Here is a 23548-nt window from a genome sequence, read left to right on the forward strand (position 1 = left end):
TTAAATAGAAATAAGTTTGTGAGTCTCCTTTTAAAAATGACGTAGTGTGGTAAAGATATTTTTACTATATATTCCTCTTTGGAATCAGTAGAATGCAAAAAAAACAAAAAAAAGAAAAAATTATCAAGAGAAAGAAGTGATGTGAAATCTGCTGGTAGCAAAAAGAAAAGAAGTTATGGTGAAATAGTTATAAAATTAAAAGAAAACATTGAAATCATATCTACAATTCTTTTCTAAGAGGTTTCAGAGTTTTGCAAAAATAGACCCTTCCAGAAACTTCTGACCTGGCCCGATGTTGTTTGGGTGAGGGCGTAGCAGTCCAGAGGAGCACCGCTGAATAAGGTCCACACTGAGAGTGAGAGAGGACGTTACTAATCATAGAAAAGACAACTCTAAATCACTAGCCCTAGCCTTATGTCTTACAAAGATCTTTTTAAATTCCCCACTCATATCCTGCTCAGTGAAAAATCAGGCAATGCACAATGGTGAAAAGATTGATAGGTCATTCAATAAGAATATTTTGAGAGCCTACATGATCTCAGAAAGCAAAGAAAAAGGGCCGTGTTTGTTCTCATGGAACTTGCACTCTAGGCCCACAGTTACTGAGCCTGCCTGCCACAACTACTGAAACCCGCACACCTAAAGCCATTTCTCCACAAGAGAAGTCACCGCAATAAGTCCGTGCACTGCAGTGAAAAGTAACCACCACTCTCTGCAACTAGAGAAAGCATGCATGCAGCAATGAAGATGCAACACAGTCAAAATAAGAAAGAAGGAAAGAAGAAAGAGAAGAAAAAAAAAGAAAAAAGAAAGAAAGAAAGAAAAAGAAAGAAAGTTATTTTTTTTTTAAAACGAATCTGACTCCAAAATGTGTCCCTGACAGTCCCTTCCCACTTTCACACCTGACAGTGGGACGTTCAGGCAGACCTCTGAGTTAAGAAAAAGGGTATTCTGAACCTAAGATTTGGGGTACCTGTTCACCTCAGGTTGGGGCAAAGTGGATGTATTTGCTAAAATGAATTATGTGCCTACTCTGGGGTTGTCCTGTTTAGCTTAGGAAATGGCAATGGTGGTTGAAGAAATTATTCAACTCTTTGTTTGGGTTTTGTTCATAACTGTTAGGGTGATTTATTAGGTTTTGTTTTCCTGTCTACTGTTTTCTGTAAATTAATAAACATTTAAATATCACACATAATTCAATATTTCCCAAAGAAATGATGTAACTTGACAGTCATATTACTTAGAAAAATATTTTTGTGGGTTTTTTATTACTTCAGCTTAATCATTCTGATTCTTTTACACTGAAATGCTAATTTGCTAAAAATTTTAAATGTTTCTTGGAAAATGATCTCAAAATTGATGTACTATCAGCCATCCTGAATATTGCTACAACAAAACACTACATCCCTCAATAAATATTCTAATTTATTGAGAGGTATAATTTTATATGGGCTTAATATGGTCTCCCTATCAATATTTTTAAGTAAAAATGGGACTTTCATGATCATCTTTTCATTAAACAAATACCAGTTGATAACTTACCAAGTAACATTGCTAAACAAGACATATATTCAATAACCCTTTTTGTTTTTAAGACATTGTTTTTATCGGTAATTATAGAAATAACTTTACTGCAGTTGTTAGGAGCAGGTAGGGATTGCTTCCCGGTGGACTAAATGATTTCTAAGCTGTGCTTCAGAGTTGACTTGGAACTATCTAGATGCAAGTGATAGGAAAAGAAAAGCATCCTAGGCAGCAGGGAAGGGATGCAGCAGCAATTGGGGAAGGATCTTGGCAAATCTGAGTACCTGGGGAGACCAGGAGTGCAAAGAATATAGGGACAAGGGGTATTACATCCAGAATATGGTGTAGACTATCTGGGAGGGAGAAATTCACCCCTCTACCCTTCATGAGTTCTTGTGGCTGGACTATTAGTAAAATTGACACATGACAAGGTCTGTTTATACAGGCTTCTTTGTGATAAGGAAGTCTTACCTCTAGATGCGGGCAGTGCCCTTTTCACATGAGATTTTTTTTCCTGCTTTCAGAGACAGAGGGTCAGAGTGTCCCTCTTGTGTTGGCATTTCTTAAGTAACTTTAATTCAAAATAATAAATATGCTATTGAGACACATTTTTGGGTGGCCTACCCTGGGTCCCAACTAGACCATAATAAAGTTTTGACAGTTTACAGGGGTAGCAAGATGCTGTGTTCTAAAAAGATCCTTTTGGAGGTAGGACATATAATGGTCTGGAGTGGAAAAGACTGTTAGGAGAGAAACTGGGGGCTATGATAGTACGTGGGCTAAGTAGGAAGAGGACTTGATACAGCAATTGAAGAGAAAATGAGTCAGAGATGGTTTCTGGGTTCTCAACTTGAATAAATGAAAGGAGGACCTAAATTAAAAGAAGTTATTGGTGTAACAGAGATGATAGTTCACTTCCGGTCATCATGAATTTCAGGTAGCGGAAGGTTGAATCCAGCTGAAGGATGGAAGTCAAGTTGGAGGAGGGAGACAGACACTATTTCAGCAGGTCATTTAGAAAAGACATGAATATAGACGATTTTGGAATAAAATCCCTCATGGAATCTTATGAAATTTCTAATAACATCTTTATTGATCCCAACACTTTTATGTTGTGGTTTTGCTTTACTAAGAATAGAGTGGAATGTCATAAAAGGGTTTCTTCTGTTTTTCTGGGTTTGGCACAGCCCAAGTACCTAGTCATGAAAGCATAAGATAAATATAAAAATATTAAACATAAAGATCCATAAGCCTCAATTCATACTACAAAAATAGAAATATAAATTTGTTACAGGAGTTTAGTTTTGAAAGTTTATGTATAGCTCTGTTACTTTTAAAAAAGCAAAATTACAATGGATTTACTTGAGGGTTGAGATTATTTGTTATCCTTGATTTTAAGCATTCAACATATAGCTGAACATTGGATAATGATTTGCTGTGGAATAAATGTGCATATCTATCACCTCTAATTAATATGTATATTTTTGTGCCTTTTACAGTAAAATGCCTCACACGACCATGGATATGATAAAAATTAAATTTAAGAGCACTAGAATTTTGACTCTTTCCCCAGTTTGATGAATGTTGTACTTGAATATATTTATCCGTTATTCATTTAACAAAATAAGTTATAATAACATTTCTTTGAATTATTTTAACACATGAAAGTTGTGTTAATTTTGACAATATTTTATTACAGGTGATTATGTAGTTATGACTATATATTTTGAATTGAGTAGAAGAATGGGATACTTCACTATTCAAACATACATTCCTTGTATACTGACTGTGGTTTTATCCTGGGTATCATTTTGGATCAAAAAAGATGCTACACCAGCAAGAACAGCATTAGGTGAGTTTCAAAAAACCTTTGCTACATTTTGTGTAATTTTAGCATAGAAGTATTGATGAAAATACTTTCAATAAAAAGCCTAACTCAAATGTAACTGATCTAATTTGAAGGCTACTTGATTTATTCTTGTTTTTAGGTAGACTAGTTAGACTGTTCTTCCTGACAGGTATGCCACGTAAAAGTTGAGGTTAAAGGGGATTCCCTGGTGGCGCAGTGGTTGAGAGTCTGCCTGCTGATGCAGGGGGCACAGGTTCGTGCCCCATTCTGGGAAGATCCCATATGCCACGGAGCAGTTGGACCCGTGAGCCATGGTCACTGGGCCTGTGTGTCCGGATGCTGTGCTCCGCGACAGGAGAGGCCACAGCAACGAGAGACCCACGTACCACCCCAAAATAAAAGATTATATAATCTTTTTATCTATATTATCTATCTATAATCTAAATATTCTTTACATGAATTTTTCTCTGGCATCGAAATTCTAAAACATTAAATTTCAGTGGTTTTAGGATTGTGATTCTGTCACGTTTTATATGTTTTTCTTTATAAGAATTTTGCCTGACTTTCTATATTTTGATTTATTAATACAGGCAATGTAAAATATAGAGGTTCTCCCCAAAATTTCTTTCAGAAAAGGAGCTGCTTAAATTTTTAAAAATCTTTACAAAGTCTCCTATATTACATTCAACATTTACCATTTGTTTATAAAAATCTTTGTTTAACAACAAAGTACTTTTTGAACAAAATTAGCCTTTAGTATACTCTGCCAATATTAAGTTTGCATACTGAACAGAAAATACATGATAGAATTGGTAAATCAGCTGGCAAAGCGTAACACAAATTTAGTAACTATTCTTGAGGTTATGACCTTACAATTACAAATTCGGATGTCATAGTGAGCATGACTTTAATGATCAGCTTACAACTTGAGACTATGAAAGTCCTATCAAACAGTCTCCATTATGGCATTAAGAGGACAAAGATACCAGAAATACAGTGTTTGCAGTTAATAGAGTTACAGACCAGAAGAGTGGCCAGATGGATAATAGCCAAAGTACTATATTAAAAAGAAATTCTAGAATAAAATGCGCAATAGTTGAATAGAAAAAAAAATCACTAAATGAGCTTAAAAGCAGATTGAAAATGGCAGGGGAAAAAAGGTCATGTATAATTGAAGACCATCATATAAATTTATCTAATCAGCAAAAAAGAGTGATTAAAACGATTTAAAAGAATGAACAGAGTCTCAGTGATCTTTCGGACAATATGAAGATGTATAACACAAATGCACTGGTGTTCCAAAATGAAAAGATAAGATAGATAATGTTTTGAAGAAATTAGGTAAAAATACAGAAATTTAGTGAAAAATACCTACCTACAGATTCTGTAGATATGACATGGTCACCACTTTTTAAAAAGAGTTAAATAGGACATATATTTATTACGAATTCTTCTTTCATAAAAATACCTGCCAACAGTAGACTTCAAATTTCCAATGCATTTTTACAAAAAGTATCCCAACTTGCTCACCTACAACAAGGCATTCGATTTTCACTGAACTGATTAAAGAAACTGATTCAAACAAGATAACTTCATATAACCAAATGTTGAGAAGGTACAGGGCAAGGCTGAAGATGTTGACTTCTGGTTCATTATCCTGTACACCTGGTCAAGCTGTTTACGCAGTGCTGTTTGACTCATTCTACAACTGGCACTTGCTGATTGCCAGGCCAAGGAGACACTAAACTGGAGCTAGGATGCAAACTGCAAAGGTGATACCTAACGTATGTGCATCCGTCACTTATACCTGATCCCTGATTAGTATTGCTGGGCAGGTAATTTAGAGTACTCGGTTTGAACCACAGAGGTGGAGTGTTAAAATGCATATTCTTGTGAGTCTGTTGCCTATGTCACTAGTCTGCTTGTCTGACAGCTCTAGCATGTTCTAATTTCCTGTGAGCTCATCTAGGGGAGAGATGATAGCCTTAAATTTTTCACCTGATAATCATCCCGTCATTTCACTCTTCATTTTAGTAGACTCCATTCCCTTTTCTTGTTTTTCTTTCTAAACTATCCATTACATGTATGACTCCTAATTTTTTTCCACAGTCATTGATGAAATCTTTAGCCTTGGCTGACATATATGAAATAGATTGCATCAAGTGTGATTAGTTAACTAACCAATCAACGAATCATTACATTTATGCAAAGCACTTATTGAAATGCCTAGAATGCTAGGTACAATGTTAAGTAATAAGCAAGCAAGATGAGCAAGATACAATTTTTCTCTTAATGATCACACAGTCTGTTCAGGGAGACAGAATGCAAAGACATATACAATTCTCTATGAAAAGCAGAAGAATGAGGTACATGGAAGATACAGGAGTAGTGAAGCTGTACATATTATGAGATCTGCTTGGGGTACTACAAAGCAGTTTGCCTCAGAAAAAAAGTGGTATTCCAGCTGGGTCTTCAAGAAAAAGAGTTTACAAATTGCAGAGAGAAGAAGACAATAAATGGTTTATCTGAGTAGAAAAGGGTGAGATGAGGGACTGATGGAAAGTATAGGGGACTGCAAACTGTATTTTCATTAAAAATCTATTTAAGAGGCAAAATGTCAAACAGTAGGAGAATAACTGAATAAACTGAAAGATATCAACTTAATTCAGGTATTTTAATGTTAATGTGAAGACTATAATAAAACTTTTTATGGAAATGCATACAAAATTAAACAATTAAATGTATTCTATTTATGCAATGTCAAGAAGTAGTCACATAAAAATAAAACACTGTGTTGGAATGGAGGGATTCTGTATGGCCCCTTTCACAACTTGGTATGTGTCCCTTGTGCAGGTATAACCACAGTGCTGACCATGACCACACTCAGCACCATAGCAAGGAAGTCCTTGCCTCGTGTTTCCTATGTGACAGCCATGGACCTCTTCGTGACCGTTTGCTTCTTATTTGTCTTTGCTGCTTTGATGGAATATGCTACCCTCAACTACTATTCAAGTTGTAGAAAACCAGCCACCACTAAGAAAAAGACATCGGTGAGTTCCAGTAGCAAAGATTTTCTGGGAGGGTAGTGGGAAGATAGTTTGAAGTAAATGATTCTTATTCATAGGATCTTATACAACATGATATAAATAGTTTAAGAAGTCTTTTAAAAAACATCACAGGTATTCCAAAGATATGAATGTGACATTCAAGCACTCTTCAGATTCACCTACCAGTGGTATGGACTGATGTAATCATACCTTAAAGATTACTCTTTACTAGTGATTTGAAATGCAGATTTCCATAGTAGTTTTCTAAATACTTTTTCTGATTTCCTTGTAGTTACTATATCCAGATTCCTCAAGATGGATTCATGAACGCTTAAGCCTACAAGCGCCCTCCGTATGTATAGCATTGCAAGTGCCAATATTTCTGAGAACTCTGAATAAACTACTATTGAAAGATATTATTGTTTACCTATGCACTTTTTGAGGTCAATGAATAATGCATGTACTCCCTTCAAAAATGTATTTATTCTTTAAAATATGTCCAATTCAGAAAATTTGGTAAATAAAGGGGAAAAAAATCACTTTCTACTCGCCCCGAGTAAAAGTGTATAGCATATATATTTCTGTAACTCAAAAATAATTATGGGAACGGCTTAAAGATGGCGGAAGAGTAAGACTTGGAGACCTCCTTCCTCCTCACAGAGACATCAGAAATACATCTACACGTTGAACTTCTCCTATAGAACACCCACCGAACGCTGGCAGAAGACCTCCGACCTCCCAAAAGGCAAGAAACTCCCCACATACCTGGGTAGGGCAAAAGAAAAAAGAATAAACAGAGACAAAGAATATGGACGGGACCTACACCAGTGGGAGGGAGCCGTGAAGGAAGAAAGACTCCCAGACACTAGAAGCCCCTTCGCGGGCGGAGACTGCGGGTGGCGGAGGGGGAAGCTCCGGAGCCGTGGAGGACAGCGCAGCCACAGGGTGCGGAGGGCAAAGCCCAGAGATTCCACAGAGGATCGGTGCCGACCGGCACTCATCAGCCTGAGAGGCTTGTCTGCTCCCCCGCCGGAGAGGGCCGGGGCCGGGAGCTGAGGCTCGGGCTTCAGTCGGATCCCAGGGAAAGGTCTGGAGTTGGCAGAGTGAAAACAGCCTGAAGGGGTTAGTGCACCACGGCTGGCCGGGAGGGAGTCCGGTTGAAGTCTAGAGCTGCCGAAGAGGCAAGAGACCTTTTCTTCCCTCTTTGCTTCCTGGGCACGAGGAGAGGGGATTAAGCGCGCTGCTTAAAGGAGCCCCAGAAACGGGCGCGGAGCTGCTGAAGAGACAAGAGACTTTTTCTTGCCTCTGCTTCCTCGGGCGCAAGGAGAGGGGATTAAGAGCACAGCGTAAAGGAGCTCCAGAAACGGGCATGAGCCGCGGCTGTCGGCACGGACAGTAGAGACGGGTGTGGGACGCTAAGGTTGCTGCTGCCGCCACCAAGAGGCCTGTGTGTGAGCACAGGTCACTCTCCACACCGGCCCTCCCGGGAGCCCGTGCAGCCCGCCACTGCCGGGGTCCCGGGATTCAGGGACAGCTTCCCCAGGAGAACGTGCGGCACACCTTGGGCCAGTGCAGCGTCCCGTCGGCCTCTGCCGACGCGGACTCGCCCTGCACCCGTGCCACTCCTTCCCCCCAGCCTGAGTGAGCCGGAGCCCCCGAATCAACTGCTCCTTTAACCTCGTCCTGTCTGAGCGAAGGGCAGACGCCCTCAGACGACCTACACGCTGAGGCGGGGCCAAGTCCAAAGCTGAACCCCAGGAGCTGTGCGAACAAAGAGGAGAGGGGGAGGTCTCTCTCAGCAGCCTCAAAAGCAGCGGATTAAAGCTCCACAATCAAGTTGAAGTGCCCTACATCTGTGGAAAACCTGAAAAGACAACGAATCATCCCAAGTTAAGGGGGTGGACTGTGAGAGAAAGAAATACTATTATTTTCCCCTTTTTTCTTTTTGTGAGTGTGTATGTGTGTGCTGCTGTGTGAGATTTTGTCTGTATAGCTTTGCTTTCACCATTTGTCCTAGGGTTAGACCGACCTGTTTTTCTGGTTTTTTTTAATAGAAATTTTTCTTCTTAATAATTATTTTTTATTTTAATAACTATACTTTATCCTACTTTATTTTGTCTTCTCCCTTTCTTTCTTCCTTCCTTTCTTCCCTCCTTTCTTCCTTCCTTCCTCCCTTCTTTCCTCCCTTCCTTCCTCCTTTCCTCTCTTCCTCCCTTTCTCCTCTCCACCTTCCTTCCTTCCTTTCTTGCTTTCTTCCTTCCTTCATTTCTTCCTTCCCTCCCTCCTTCCTTCCTTCCTTCCTTTTCTTTCCTTTTTTTTCTCCCTTGTATTTTGAGCCGTGTGGATTAAAGGCTCTTGGCACTCCAGCCAGGTGTCAAGGCTGTGTCTCTGAGGTGGGAGAACCAACCTCAAGACACTAGTCCACAAGAGACCTCCCAGCTCCACGCAATACCAAATGGCGAAAATTTCCCAGAGATCTCCATCTCAACACCAAGACCCAGCTTCACTAAAGGACCAGCAATGAACAGTGCTGGACACCCTATCTCCAACAAAGAGCAAGACAGGTCTACAGCCCCATCCATTAGCAGAGAGGCTGCCTAAAATCATAATAAGGCTACCAACATCCCCAAACACACCACCAGACGTGGACCTGCCCACCAGAAAGACAAGATCCAGCCTCATCCACCAGAACAGAGGCACTAGTCCCCCCAACCAGGAAACCTACTCAACCCACTGAACCAACCTTAACCACTGGGGACAGCCACCAAAAACAACAGGAACTACGAACCTGCAGCCTGCAAAAAGGAGACCCCAGACACAGTAAGATAAGCGAAATGAGAAGACAGAAAAACACACAGCAGATGAAGGAGGAAGATAAAAACACACCAGACCTAACAAATGAAGAGGAAACAGGCAGTTGACCTGAAAAAGAATTCAGAATAATGATAGTAAAGATGATTCAATATCTTGGAAATATAATAGACAAATTGCAAGAAACAGTTAACAAGGATCTAGAAGAAATAAAGAGGAAGCAAGCACCAATGAGCAACACAATAAATGAAATGAAAAATACTCTAGATGGGATCAATAGCAGAATAACTGAGGCAGAAGGACGGATAAGTGACCTGGAAGATAAAATAGTGGAAATAACTACCACAGAGCAGAAGAAAGAAAAAAGAATGAAAAGAACGGAGGAGAGTCTCAGAAACCTCTGGGACAACATTAAATGCACCAACATTCGAATTATAGGGGTGCCAAAAGAAGAAGAGAAAAAGAAAGGGACTGAGAAAATACTTGAAGAGATTATAGATGAAAACTTCCCTAATATAGGAAAGGAAATAGGCAATCAAGTCCAGGAAGCACAGAGAGTCCCATACAGGATAAACCCAAGGAGAAACATGCCAAGACACATAATAATCAATCTGTCAAAAATTAAGTACAAAGAAAACATATTAAAAGCAGCAAGCGAAAAACAACAAATAACACACAAGGGAATCCCCATAAGGTTAACATCTGATCTTTCAGCAGAAACTCTACAAGCCAGAAGGGAGTGGCAGGACATATTTAAAGTGATGAAGGAAAAAAACCTACAACCAAGATTACTCTATCAAGCAAGGATCTCATTCAGATTTGATGGAGACATTAAAAACTTTACAGACAAGCAAAAGCTGAGAGAGTTCAGCACCACCAAACCAGCTCTACAACAAATTCTAAAGGAACTTCTCTAAGCAAGAAACACAAGAGAAGGAAAAGACCTACAAGAACAACCTGAAACAATTAAGTAAATGGTAATAGGAACATACATATTGATAATTACCTTAAATGTAAATGGATTAAATGCTCCCACCAAAAGACACAGACTGGCTGAATGGATACAAAAACAAGACCCATATATATGCTGTCTACAAGAGACCCACTTCAAACCTAGGGACACATACAGACTGAAAGTAAAGGGATGGAAAAAGATGTTCCATGCAAATGGAAATCAAAAGAAAGCTGGAGTAGCAATTCTCATATCAGACAAAATAGACTTTAAAATTAAAACTATTACAAGAGACAAAGAAGCACACTACATAATGATCAAGGGATCGATCCATGAAGAAGATATAACAATTGTAAATATTTATGTACCCAACGTAGGAGCACCTCAATATGTATGGCAAATACTAACAGCCATAAAAGGGGAAATTGACATTAACACAATTATAGTAGGGGACTTTAACACCCCACTTTCACCAATGGACAGATCATCCAAAATGAAAATAAATAAGGAAACACAAGCTTTAAATGATACATTACACAAGATGGACTTAAATGATATTTATAGGACATTCCATCCAAAAACAACAGAATACACATTTTTCTCAAGTGCTCATGGAACATTCTCCAGGATCAATCATATATTGGGTCACAAGTCTAGCCTTCCCAAATTTAAGAAGATTGAATTCATAACAAGTATCTTTTCCAACCACAATGCTATGAGACTAGATATCAATTACAGGAAAAGATCTATAAAAAGTACAAACACATGGAGGGTAAACAATACACTACTTAATAACGAAGTGATCACTGAAGAAATCAAAGAGGAAATCAAAAAATACTTAGAAACAAATGACAATGGAGACACGAGGACCCAAAACCTATGGGATACAGCAAAAGCAGTTCTAAGAGGGAAGTTTATAGCAATATAATCATACCTTAAGAAACAGGAAACATCTCGAATAAACAACCTAAACTTGCACTTAAAGCAATTAGAGAAAGAAGAACAAAAAAAACCCAAATTTAGCAGAAGGAAAGAAATCATAAAGATCAGATCAGAAATAAATGAAAAAGAAATGAAGGAAACAATAGCAAAGATCAATAAAAGTAAAAGATGGTTCTTTGAGAAGATAAATAAAATTGATAAACCATTAGCCAGACTAATCAAGAATAAAAGGGAGAAGACTCAAATCAATAGAATTAGAAATGAAAAAGGAGAAGTAACAACTGACACTGCAGAAATACAAGATTATTAGAGATTACTACAAGCAACTCTATGCCAATAAAATGGACAACATGGAAGAAATGGACAAATGCTTAGAAATGCACAAGCTGCCGAGACTGAACCAGGAAGAAATAGAAAATATGAACACACCAATCACAAGCACTGAAATTGAAACTGTGATTAAAAACCTTCCAACAAACAAAAGCCCAGGACCAGATGGCTTCACAGGTGAATTCTATCAAACATTTAGAGAAGAGCTAACACCTATCCTTCTCAAACTCTTCCAAAAGATAGCAGAGGGAGGAACACTCCCAAACCCAGTCTGTGAGGCCACGATCACCCTGATACCAAAACCAGACAAAGACGTCACAAAGAAATAAAACTACAGGTCAATATCACTGATAAACATAGATGCAAAAATCCTCAACAAAATATTAGCAAACAAAATCCAACAGCACATTAAAAGGATCATACACTATGATCAAGTGGGGTTTATTCCAGGAATGCAAGGATTCTTCAATCAACGTGATACACCATATCAACAAACTGAAGGAGAAAAACTATATGATCATCTCAATAGATGCAGAGAAAACTTTTGACAAAATTCAACACTCATTTATGATAAAAACTGTACAGAATGTAGGCATACAGAGAACTTTCCTCAACATAATAAAGGCCATATATGACAAACCCACAGCTAGCATCATTCTTAATGGTGAAAAACTGAAACCATTTCCACTAAGATCAGGAACAAGACAAGGTTGCCCACTCTCACCACTCTTATTCAACATAGTTTTGGAAGTTCTAGCCACAGTAAACAGAGAAAAAACAGAAAAAGAAAAAAAAAAGAAATACAAATAAGAAAAGAAGTAAAGCTGTCACTATTTGCAGATGACATGATACTACACATAGAGAATCCTAAGGATGCTACCAGAAAACTACTAGAGCTAATCAATGAATTTGGTAAAGTTGCAGGATTCAAAATTAATACACAGAAATCTCTGGCATTCTTATACACTAATGATGAAAAATCTGAGAGTGAAATTAAGAAAACACTCCCATTTACCACTGCAACAAGAAGAATAAAATATCTAGGAATAAATTTACCTAAGGAGACAAAAGACTTGTATGCAGAAAACTATAAGACACTGATTAAAGAAATTAAAGATGATACACATAGGTGGAGAAATATACCATGTTCTTGGATTGGAAGAATCAACATTTTGAAAATGACTCTATTATGCAAAGCAATCTACAGATTCAATGCAATCCCTATCAAATTACCACTGGCATTTTTTACAGAACTAGAACAAAAAATTTCACAATTTCTATGGAAACAAAAAAGACCCCGAATAGCCAAAGCAATCTTGGGAATGAAAAATGGAGCTGGAGGAATCAGGCTCCCTGACTTCAGACTATACTACAAGGCCACAGTAATCAAGACAGTATGGTACTGGCACAAAAACAGAAATATAGATCAATGGAACAGAATAGAAAGCCCAGAGACAAACCCACACACATATGGTCACCTTATGTTTGATAAAGGAGGGAAGGATATACAGTGGAGAAAAGACAGCCTCTTCAATAAGTGGTGCTGGGAAAACTGGACAGCTACATGTAAAAGTATGAAATTAGAACAATCCCTAACACCACACACAAAAATAAACTCAAAATGGGTTAAAGACCTAAATGTAAGGCCAGACACTATCAAACTCTTAGAGGAAAACATAGGTAGAACACTCTATGACATAAATCACAGCAAGATCCTTTTTGACCCATCTCCCAGAGAAATGGAAATAAAAACAAAAATAAACAAATGGGACCTAATGAAACTTAAAAGCTTTTGCACAACAAAGGATACCATAAACAAGACCAAAAGACAACCCTCAAAATGGGAGAAAATATTTGCAAATGAAGCAACTGACAAAGGATTAATCTCCAAAATTTATAAGCAATTCATGCAGCTCCATAACAAAAAAACAAACAACCCAATCCAAAAATGGGCAGAAAAACTAAATAGACATTTCTCCATAGAAGATATACAGATTGCCAACAAACACATGAAAGAATGCTCAACATCATTAATCATTAGAGAAATGCAAATCAAAACTACAATGTGATATCATCTCACACCGGTCAGATTGGCCATCATCCAAAACTCTAGAAACAATAAATGCTGGAGAGGGTGTGGAGAAAAGGGAACACTCTTGCACTGCTGGTGGGAATGTAAATTGATACAGCCACTATGGAGAACAGTATGGAGGTTCCTTAAAAAACTACAAATAGAACTACCATACGACCCTGCAATCCCACTACTGGACATATATCCTGATAAAACCATAATTCAAAAAGAGTCATGTACCAAAATGTTCATTGCAGCTCTATTTACAATAGCCAGGACATGGAAGCAACCTAAGTGTCCATCAACAGATGAATGGATAAAGATGTGGCACATATATATGCAATGGAATATTACTCAGCCATAAAAAGAAATGAAACTGAGTTATTTATAATGAGGTGGATAGACCTGGAGTCTGTCATACAGAGTGAAGTAAGTCAGAAGGAGAAAAACAAATACCGTATGCTAACACATATATATGGACTCTAAGGAAAAAAAATGTCATGAAGAGATTAGTGGTAGGACGGGAATAAAACACAGACTTACTAGAGCATGGACTTGAGGATATGAGGAGGCGGAAGAGTAAGCTGTGACGAAGTGAGAGAGTGGCAGGGACATATATACACGATCAAATGTAAATTAGATAGCTAGTGGGAAGGTGCCGCATAGCACACCTCTGTGCTTTGTGACCACCTAGAGGGGTGGGATAGGGAGGGTGGGAGGAAGGGTGATGCAAGAGGGAAGAGATATGGGAACATATGTATATGTATAAGTGATTCACTTTGTTGTGAAGGAAAAACTAACACACTATTGTAAAACAGTTATACTCCAATAAAGATGTTTAAAAAATAATAATAATTAAGAATATATTTCTGGGTCAAAACATTAATTTATAGGATCATTTTAATAATTGTGTCATATGTTCATGATTGATGCACAATCTTGGCTGGACATGGGGCTAATCCACGCCTTTTCACTTTTAAACATTTTTATCATTACAGTCTGTACATACTTTTAACTATTTACTTAGTATAAATTCCTAGAAGCACAATAGCTAGGCCAAAGATTGCAAAGGTTTTGCCAAAATGCATTACACCAGTGCATGTAGCAACTCATTTATCCTCACAACACCCATTCTACAGAAAAGACGCCGAGATGTTGAAAACTTAAGGCCTGCTAAATATTGATTAAAGCTTCACAATTTTTAAAAAATTGTTATATTTAATTATTAATGTGCTTGAATGTTGAGTGTATGGCTTAATATAAGAATTTATTGAAAAATTGAAAAATGTCTTTAAATCATTGAGTTGAGCTACCGCTTTTATCATAAAACAATTAACATATTACTATTTGTATTCCTTTATACATATGAACTCACAAACTGACAATAATTTATGCCCACGCATACACCACTGGTGGTTTTCTAACTACTGATCAGCACCATATGTTCAGTGCATTTCAGCCAATTTTCATCAGGAGACTGTGTAGTTATCTATCCTCTTCAAGTGTGTATCATTGTAGTTCTGACAGAAGGTGAGGCCATTTTTACAGAGTGAACATATATTCTTGGCCAGCAATGCTGCCAAATAGCAACGCACTGAAAGGTAATGGCGAACAGGTGGGTGTGGATGATGCTGAATAACACAGACAAATCAGAACAAATAGCCTGAGGCCGGAGATTACATTTTGTTTTCCTCCAGCTTTCACACAGCCAGAATCCTGGGAGTGGACAAAGTAATATTGACATCATTGGTGTAAAATGATACTGTCAAAAGAAGGAATAGATACGAAGCTAGAATTCATTTTTAAGCAGGAAAGTGTAATGACATTGAAGAAAGTACATAGAAAAACAATTGACAGAGAGAAAGAGCTATGAGGGTCAGCGGCTGGCTCCCCTGATTAACATACATTGCCTTGGGGCAATTTGTCCAAACAACTCTGTGCCTCGGTTTCCCAACCCATAATATACAAGGCTAGTCCACTTTGAGTGTGCAGCAATACCTGCTGCCAGGAAGCACAACAGTTCAGATGAAGTCACATTGCTGCAATATACAAACAGGCTAAACAGGAGTGAGTAGGGAAGGAACCTGGCTGGGCTGAAGATGACGTTGGAGACTCGTTAATTAAAATATCTATTTTATTTTCCTCTAAGAATTTTATATTGTCAAGCTTTATAATTAGGTCTATAATCGATTTTGATTTTATTTTTGAGTATGGTGTTAAGAAGTGTTCTAATTTCATTCTTTTACTTGTAGCTGTCTAGTGTTCTCAGCACCACTTACTGAAGAGGCTATCTTTTCTCCATTGTATATTCTTGCCTCCTTTATCAAAGATAAGGTGGTCACCTTATCTTTATCTAACGTGGGCATGAGTTCATCTTTGAGCTTTCTATCTTGTTCCATTGATCTAGTTTTGTTTTTGTGGCAGGAACATACTCTCTTAGCTACTGTAGCTTTGTAGTATGTCCAGCTCCGTTTTTCTTTCTCAAGATTGCTTTGGCTACTCGTAGTCTTTTGTGTTGCCATACAAATTGTGAATTTTAAAATACTAGTTCTGTGAAAGATGCCGTGGGTAGTTTGATAGGGATTGCATTGAACCTGTAGATTGTTTTGGGTAGTATATTTTCTCAATGTTCATTCTTCCAACACAAGAACTTGATATATATCTCTGCATCTTTTTGTATCTTCCTTAATTTCTTTCATCACTGTCATAGAGTTCTGCATACAGATATTTTGTCACCTTAGGAAAGTTTATTCGTAGAAATTTTATTCTTTTTGTTGCAGTGGTAAATTGGAATACTTCCTTAATTTCTCTTTCAGATTTTTCATCGTTAGTGTATAGGAAAGCGAGAGATTTCTGTGCATGAATTTTGTATCCTGCTACTTTACCAAATTAAATGATTAGCTCTAGCAATTTTCTGGTAGCATCTTTAAGGTACTCTAGATGTTGTCTCATGTCTTCTGCAAACAGTGACAGTTTTACCGCTTCTTTTCGATTTCGATTCCTTTTATTTCTTATTCTCCAATAGCCGTCGTTAAAACTTCCAAAACAACCAGCAAATGAAGCAACTATAAAGGATTAATCTCCAAAATGCAGCTCATACAGCTCAATTTCAAAAAACAAACAAACCAATCCAAAAATGGGCAGAAGACTTAAATACACCTTTCTCCAAAGAAGATACACAGATTGCCAACAAACTCATGAAAGGATGATAAACATGCAAATCAAAACTACGCGTTTTCACCTCACACCGGTCACAATGGACATCACCTAAAAATCTGCTAATAAATGCTGAGTTTTGGAGAAAAGGGAACACATTTGCACTGTTGGTGGGAAAGTAAATTGATACGGCCACTAAGAAGAACAGTATGGAGGGTCCTTTAAAACCAAAAAAGTACTACCATATGACCCTGCAATCCCACTACTGGACATATACCTTGAGAAAACCATAATTCAAATAGAGACATGTACCTCAATGTTCATTGCAGCACTATTTATAATAGCCAGGTCATGGAAGCAACCTAAGTGTCCATCGACAGAAGATGTGGTAATATGTACAATGGATTAGTCATAAAGTGAAACGTAATAGTCATTTGTAGTGATGTGGCTGGATTTTGAATCTGTCATACAGAGAGAAGTCAGGAAGAGAGAAAGACATACGGTATGCTAACACATATATGTGGAGTCAAAAAACAATTGTTCTGATGAACCTAGTGGCAGGGCAGGAATAAAAACACAGACATAGGGCTTCCCTGGTGGCGCAGTGGTTGAGAGTACGCCTGCCAATGCAGGGGACACGGGTTCGTGCCCCGGTCCGGGAGGATCCCACATGCCGCAGAGTGACTGGGCCCGTGGGCCATGGCCGCTGAGCCTGCACGTCCGGAGCCTGTGCTCTGCAACTAGAGAGGCCACGACAGTGAGAGGCCCGCGTACTGCAAAAAAAAACAAAAACAAAAACAAAACAAAACAAACAACAAAAAACGCAGACATAAGAATGGACGTGAGTACACGAGGAGGAACAACGGTAATCTGGGACAAAGTGAGAGAGTAACATTGACATATATACACTACCAATTGTAAAGTAGATAGCTAGTGGGAAGCAGACACATAGCACAGGGAATTCAGTTCGGTGTTGTGTGACAACCTAAAGGGTTGGATAAGGGAGGGTGATAGGCAGATGCAAGAGGGAGGGGATATGGGGATATCTGTATACCTACAGCTGATTCACTTTCTTTATACAGCAGAACAAAATACATTATTAAAAAATTATACTACAATAAAGAGGTTTTAAAAAAATAGTAAATGGACATAAAAGCTAAGCACAAGATGAAATTTTGGATTGATCAATAAACCATAATTTTTCCCTTTTTGCTCTAAAGAACATGACGACAATTGCCAAATATAAAGTAAAACATATTGATGTAAAAAAATAAACCTCCTCCAAAAAAATATCTATTTAGGGCACAGTTTGAAATTTTCTTGACAAATTTGTGGAATGCATTTTTTAAAATGTCATTTTCTTTTGTCCCAGATATCTTGTTTTTAGCCTGGGACCTCCTTGAGCACCCTCTGACTCTCTAGTGAGCTGTCTATTTCTCTGCAGAGGCTTCTGATGTGCATTTTGAGTCAGCTCCTTCTGTGGGGCCTGCCGGCCTGTAATGGCTGAGCTTCTCTGTGTGACCCAACACAGGAACAAGGGTTGAAGAAATAAACTGATGAAAATCTGGCTTGAATACTGTCAAAACTCATGTGCCATTTTTAATAAAGGCAGATATTTTCCAATTTGAGCTTGTTGAAAAGATACCAATACTTCAAATGTACCACTGTACATTCTGGAACCTGTTTTTTCAGCAAACCTTCAGGTGATATTTACACCCCTTCAGGGAGAGGGAGGATATGTAGCCACATTAGAACCTAAGGTAGAGCAAGATTTCATTTCTGACCATTGCCCAGAATTGTAGATGAAAGTAGACAGCTGCACCATGATGCTCCTGACTGGCTATTGGCTTGTGCACAGTAGGATGAGGACATCTTGATTCATGTCGGTCCTCACACACAATCACTTTCCAATTAAAAGGATGTCTCCAAAGGCTACCAGTAGTAATACCGAATGCTCTACATCTCTACCTGCTTCTCTGTGGTGTGACTCCACACAGCTACAAATATATTTAATTAAACTATTCTCATTTATGTGTGACTGTAAATTGTCCTGTCTCTTTATCTGCTCAATACTGACTTCCAACATCAGGAGGAGAGCTTGTGATGTAGAAAACATAACATTCCAATTGTACACAAATTTTGGCTATCTAGAGATGACAAGCAATGTCGGGTATCAACACATTGAAAACTCATTTTTCACCTGAATTTTATGTAACAAGAAGATTCTCTCATCATCACGATACACTTTTTTTTTTAAATGTTTAATAATTAGGAAAAAAGGGCTTCCCTGTTGGAGCAGTGGTTGCGAGTCCGCCTGCCGATGGAAGGAACACAGGTTCGTGCCCCGGTCTGGGAAGATCCCACATGCCGCCCAGCGGCTGGACCCATGAGCCATAGCCGCTGAGCCTGGGCGTCAGGAGCCTGTGCTCTGCAACTGGAGAGGTCACAACAGTGAGAGACCCGCGTACCACAAAATAAATAAATAAATATAATAATAATAATTAGAAAAAATCTTTACTTCTCCACACACACTGTATATATATGTATATATATATATTTATATTTACACACACTCCAATACTTTACATGTATTTTTTAACATTTGTGGAATTATATATATGTGTGTGTATATACTCAAAATCATAAAAGACGTAGGCAGAACAGGGACTTGAAATGGCAAATACACATTTGAAAATATGCTTATTCTCCCTTATCAGTAACCCAAGAAATACAAGATTTGCAAAGACTGAACTCTTCAGAGCAGGAATGGGGGTGGGCATAGGACATGGCACTGTCCTCTTTATTTATTGAAGATATAAACTGTACTTATTGCTTGATTCACCTCCAGGTGTTCTGAATTCATCTCATGTTGATATTTGTGTTGTTCTTGTTGCCAGCAGAACTATTCTCTCCTTGATATGAGTCCACGACCACCGGCAATGGTTACCCTAACCAATTCCATGTACTGGCAGGAATTTGAAGATACCTGTGTGTATGAGTGTCTGGATGGGAAAGACTGTCAGAGCTTCTTCTGCTGCTATGAAGAATGCAAATCAGGATCTTGGAGAAAAGGGCGTATTCACATAGACATCTTGGAACTAGACTCATATTCTCGTGTCTTTTTCCCTACATCGTTCCTGCTCTTCAACTTGGTCTATTGGGTGGGATACCTGTATCTCTAAATATTCCACCTGGTGATAAGTGAAGAGTGTTAGGCTTCCTTCTAAACTTTGGCTCTACCCAGACCAATAGTGATCAATAGGAGTAGCAAGGAAAGCTACTACTCAGTTTACCTGAAACTATGTAATAATACCTTTGAGCAGCGTAGGAGTATGTGGCAAATAATTCTATTTTTTATTTCAGACACACACACATGCTCGCATGTGTGTGTTCATGTGAATCTGTAACGTGGTGATATTTCTTTGGATATTTGAAGCAGCTGCCTATTTTCCTTGTGTAGAAATCTGTGAAACCTAACAGCAAATATCTGAGAAGCTCTCTAAGGCCCCGACCCTTTCTGACCCTTTTCTTTGCAACTCTTGGCAGCACCGGTTTCCATGTATGCGAAGTCACTGCTGGCCAAGATACACTATACTGATCTCAGCGCCCAGGCATTCTGAGTTCAAGTGTGAACTGCAGTGAGTTACCACCCAGTTTCCTCTTTGCTCTGACACCACATTCACTGGTTGGCATTCTTTTATCTAATAACTTCACCCTAGGCTTGGTAAGGGTGTGTATGCATCCACAACTTTTCAATTGAGAAAAATATTTAATTTTCAAAATTCCCATGCAGCGAAAGTCAAAGATGTTAATTATTTTTGAGCACCGTTAGTTCAACATTTTACCTTGAGTTGTGGTTTACTAGACCAAGGTGAACCCCAGAGTATATGCTATTATGTGTTCATTGATTATCTTGCAAAGATGGGTAAATAGCATTCACAAGCCGTTGTTTTGAAATTGTTTTCCAGAGTGTGAAAGAAATGTAGATAGAATTTTTATAAAACTTTCTTAGTGAATATTAACTTTCAAGTCAAATCAACCACAGATGCAAAAAAAAAAATGGGTAATGGTTATCATCAATGATATATTTTGAAGAAAAAATTATTTTATACTTTGAAATATGGATATGTAGCAAGATTCCAAGGAAAAAACCTTGAAATTATTACTTTTGATATTTTTATAACACAAAGCCAACTTGCTTCTTGATGTTAGTTCTTTGTTATAACTGGATGCTAGTATGTACTTCACGTGACTCTTCAGAGCTTCCCACTATGATAGGAAAAGAAAAATTCCTGTCAGTTGGCTAACAGATAAACATCTGTTGGCATAATTAAAATTTTAGTACTAATTGTGTTTTTCATCTTTCTCACCCAAAAAATTGTATTTGTTTTATTGGAAATTACATTTTATTTTAATTATGTATTTGGACATATTATTACTCAGAAAAAAGATTAAAACATTATGCAGAAAAAATATAGAAAAGTGCTAATTTCATACACTTTACTGAATGCAGACAAGACACAGAAGGGATGACAGTGGAAGAGACCAGAAAAGTTGAAATTAAATGAGTCTGTTTATTTGTATGAACATTGTTTAGTATCAAGTGAATGCAGCTATACTGATCTTTATCATGCAGTTTTCAAGGATGTCTATATAATGCGAGATATTGAGTTTCTTCCCGTCAACTTCCTTTCTGCCATTTGATTTTTTAGTTGCTACATAGGCCACAAGCCAATTGGCTTTCACTTAAAGAATCCAATTTAAAACATAAAATAACAATGAGTACTTGTAGAGAAACCGTTTGAACTTATTGCCCTAAATGAAATTTCTCCTCAATTGGAGAATTTCAACTACTAGCAGTCTCACCTTGTCCCTAATACATCAACCTCACACTCACCTACAGGGTGGGGCTCTGGAGGTTTCCTGACCAAACTCCACTCAAGGAGGGCAGCCCAAGGTTTTTCTTCAAACACAGTTCCCAACTTTATAACTTCTAACAATATGAAGACTTTCAATGTGTTATTTCTTAAAAGAAGTTCTGGAGGACACTGAATTTGCCAGTGAAATTTTGGGGAAGAAAATAACCTAAAAGCATTTGTATAACATATTTATTCCAATTTTACCTTTAAAATGTTTACTGATGCCTCTCATTTCAACGCCATTCAATATTTGAGCATAATTGGCAACTCTTATGAAATTATATGTATAGCATCATCTCTGTTTTCTGAATCCAACATTCTCTCCTCCCGAACCTCAGTCATTCTACTAATCTAAACACACCAGTGTACTAGTGTTTATATACATATGTATGAAATTACATCTTCAATTTCTTTCTGTAAAAAGAAAAAAGTGAACGACAGAATAAGCATAATTAGATGTAAATGTACATTGAAATGTTTACCATAAGACTTGAGAACCTGATCACATTAAAAATATTCAGAAAAGTGCATGTAAATAAGAGGGAAAGTACCAGATAGTGAACACATTGTAAATGTAAAATTCACAATTTTCTGTTGAAGCCCCCTTCTAATTGCCCAAAACTGAGGAAGTGTGTAATCTGTACTTTTTATTTTCAAATTTGCCTGTAGGAGACCTTCAGGTTCACACACTTTAACAGTACGACTGCATTGAATAGTCACCTCCGAAGAGCCATAAAATAACAGTTTGGGCTAAATTACAGACCCCTTCTCATATTCCTTGGTGATTTACGTTTTACCATAAAAAAGTTTCTATTATTATGGGATAAAACACGTATATATTGAGGAAAATAAGAAAACACCTCAGTCCACCATAGCTCTGGAAATACAAAACTATGGCTTTTAAAATAAAATGTGTGATAATCTTTGAAGACTAAACATGAGGGCATTTCCACTCCTACTTTTACAATTTCTTGTGATTATAAGTTAGCAATTCCAGGATATAATAAGGCTGGCCTAGTTCTATTCATGTCAAAATGGAGAATGTTCCCTACATTTTTTCAAAATGTCCTCTAGTTAAATGATGCTTTCGTTTTTAATGTGAATAAAACATCTTATTACTCTGCTCACATAAACAACAATTTTTTTATATCAGTGCTAAGAAAATAGCTAAACATACACTGTCTTCAATGTTTTGAGATAACCAAGTTGGTTTTTAAAAATGTATTATATAGGAACATGAATTAGAAAATAATGAGGGAGACAAAAGACATGCACACTCACACACATAGAGCAACACTATATGAATGTACCATTCAGGTAATGGGAGGGAAATGTAAATCGTTTTGATTATATTATTCAGATAGTCATCTGCCACCACCACTTCATTTTTTTTGCATTCGTAAACACAACACAAAATTTTCCCAGCCAAAAGTGCTGCTCTACAACGTGAGGGTGATGGTGGTTTTTGCAGGGAAGGTTGGTTTTCTATCAATACAACTGCTGAACAATTTAAACTGTATAGGCTGGAGAGAACAGTGAAGACTGAGTGCCAATAATAAAATCCTTCAGACTCAGAAAGTGGCTGCTATATTTTCTTATTTTCTAGTTATTTGAGATTCTATTTTTCCTACTAACCAGTTTTTCACAAAATATAATATTAAGTTCCCATTTTCCTTTAAAAAAATAGAACTGGCTGGCAGACTGATTTTCAGCAACAAATGATGAGTGCTTTGATTTAGTTTGTATTTATTACAACAGGGTTTTTCACGTGCTAGTCATGTTTACAACAGGAAAGTTTGGGTCTGTCAGCGTTGTCAGATGACAGGTGAAAGCCCCTCAATACACAGAACAGCACTTTAGTCACTTTGATGAGGTCAGACCACCCTATCACCTAACAGTTCCAGTCAACCTGTCAACCAGTGAGCTAACCTGACTCATTTATTGAGT

At 37.7% G+C, this 23548-nt stretch overlaps 1 protein-coding gene across 2 annotated transcripts in view; it reads left to right on the forward strand.

Annotated features, from left to right (window-relative positions):
* The window catches only part of GABRG3 (gamma-aminobutyric acid type A receptor subunit gamma3), a 388122-nt gene extending 364943 nt beyond the window's left edge, over window positions 1-23179 (forward strand). The window contains exons 7-10 of one of the 2 annotated variants that reach the window (XM_059056937.2): window positions 3224-3376; window positions 6227-6423; window positions 6713-6772; window positions 19583-23179. In XM_059056937.2, coding sequence (XP_058912920.1) covers window positions 3224-3376; window positions 6227-6423; window positions 6713-6772; window positions 19583-19864 — 692 coding nt within the window. In that variant the 3' untranslated portion in view covers window positions 19865-23179. The remainder of the gene's footprint in view (window positions 1-3223; window positions 3377-6226; window positions 6424-6712; window positions 6773-19582) is intronic. The other variant, XM_067029475.1, reaches the window with a different exon arrangement.
* Window positions 23180-23548: the final 369 nt, after the last annotated feature.

Source organism: Kogia breviceps, chromosome 3, assembly GCF_026419965.1.
Source record: "Kogia breviceps isolate mKogBre1 chromosome 3, mKogBre1 haplotype 1, whole genome shotgun sequence".
In the NCBI taxonomy this organism is placed as follows: domain Eukaryota; kingdom Metazoa; phylum Chordata; class Mammalia; order Artiodactyla; family Physeteridae; genus Kogia; species Kogia breviceps.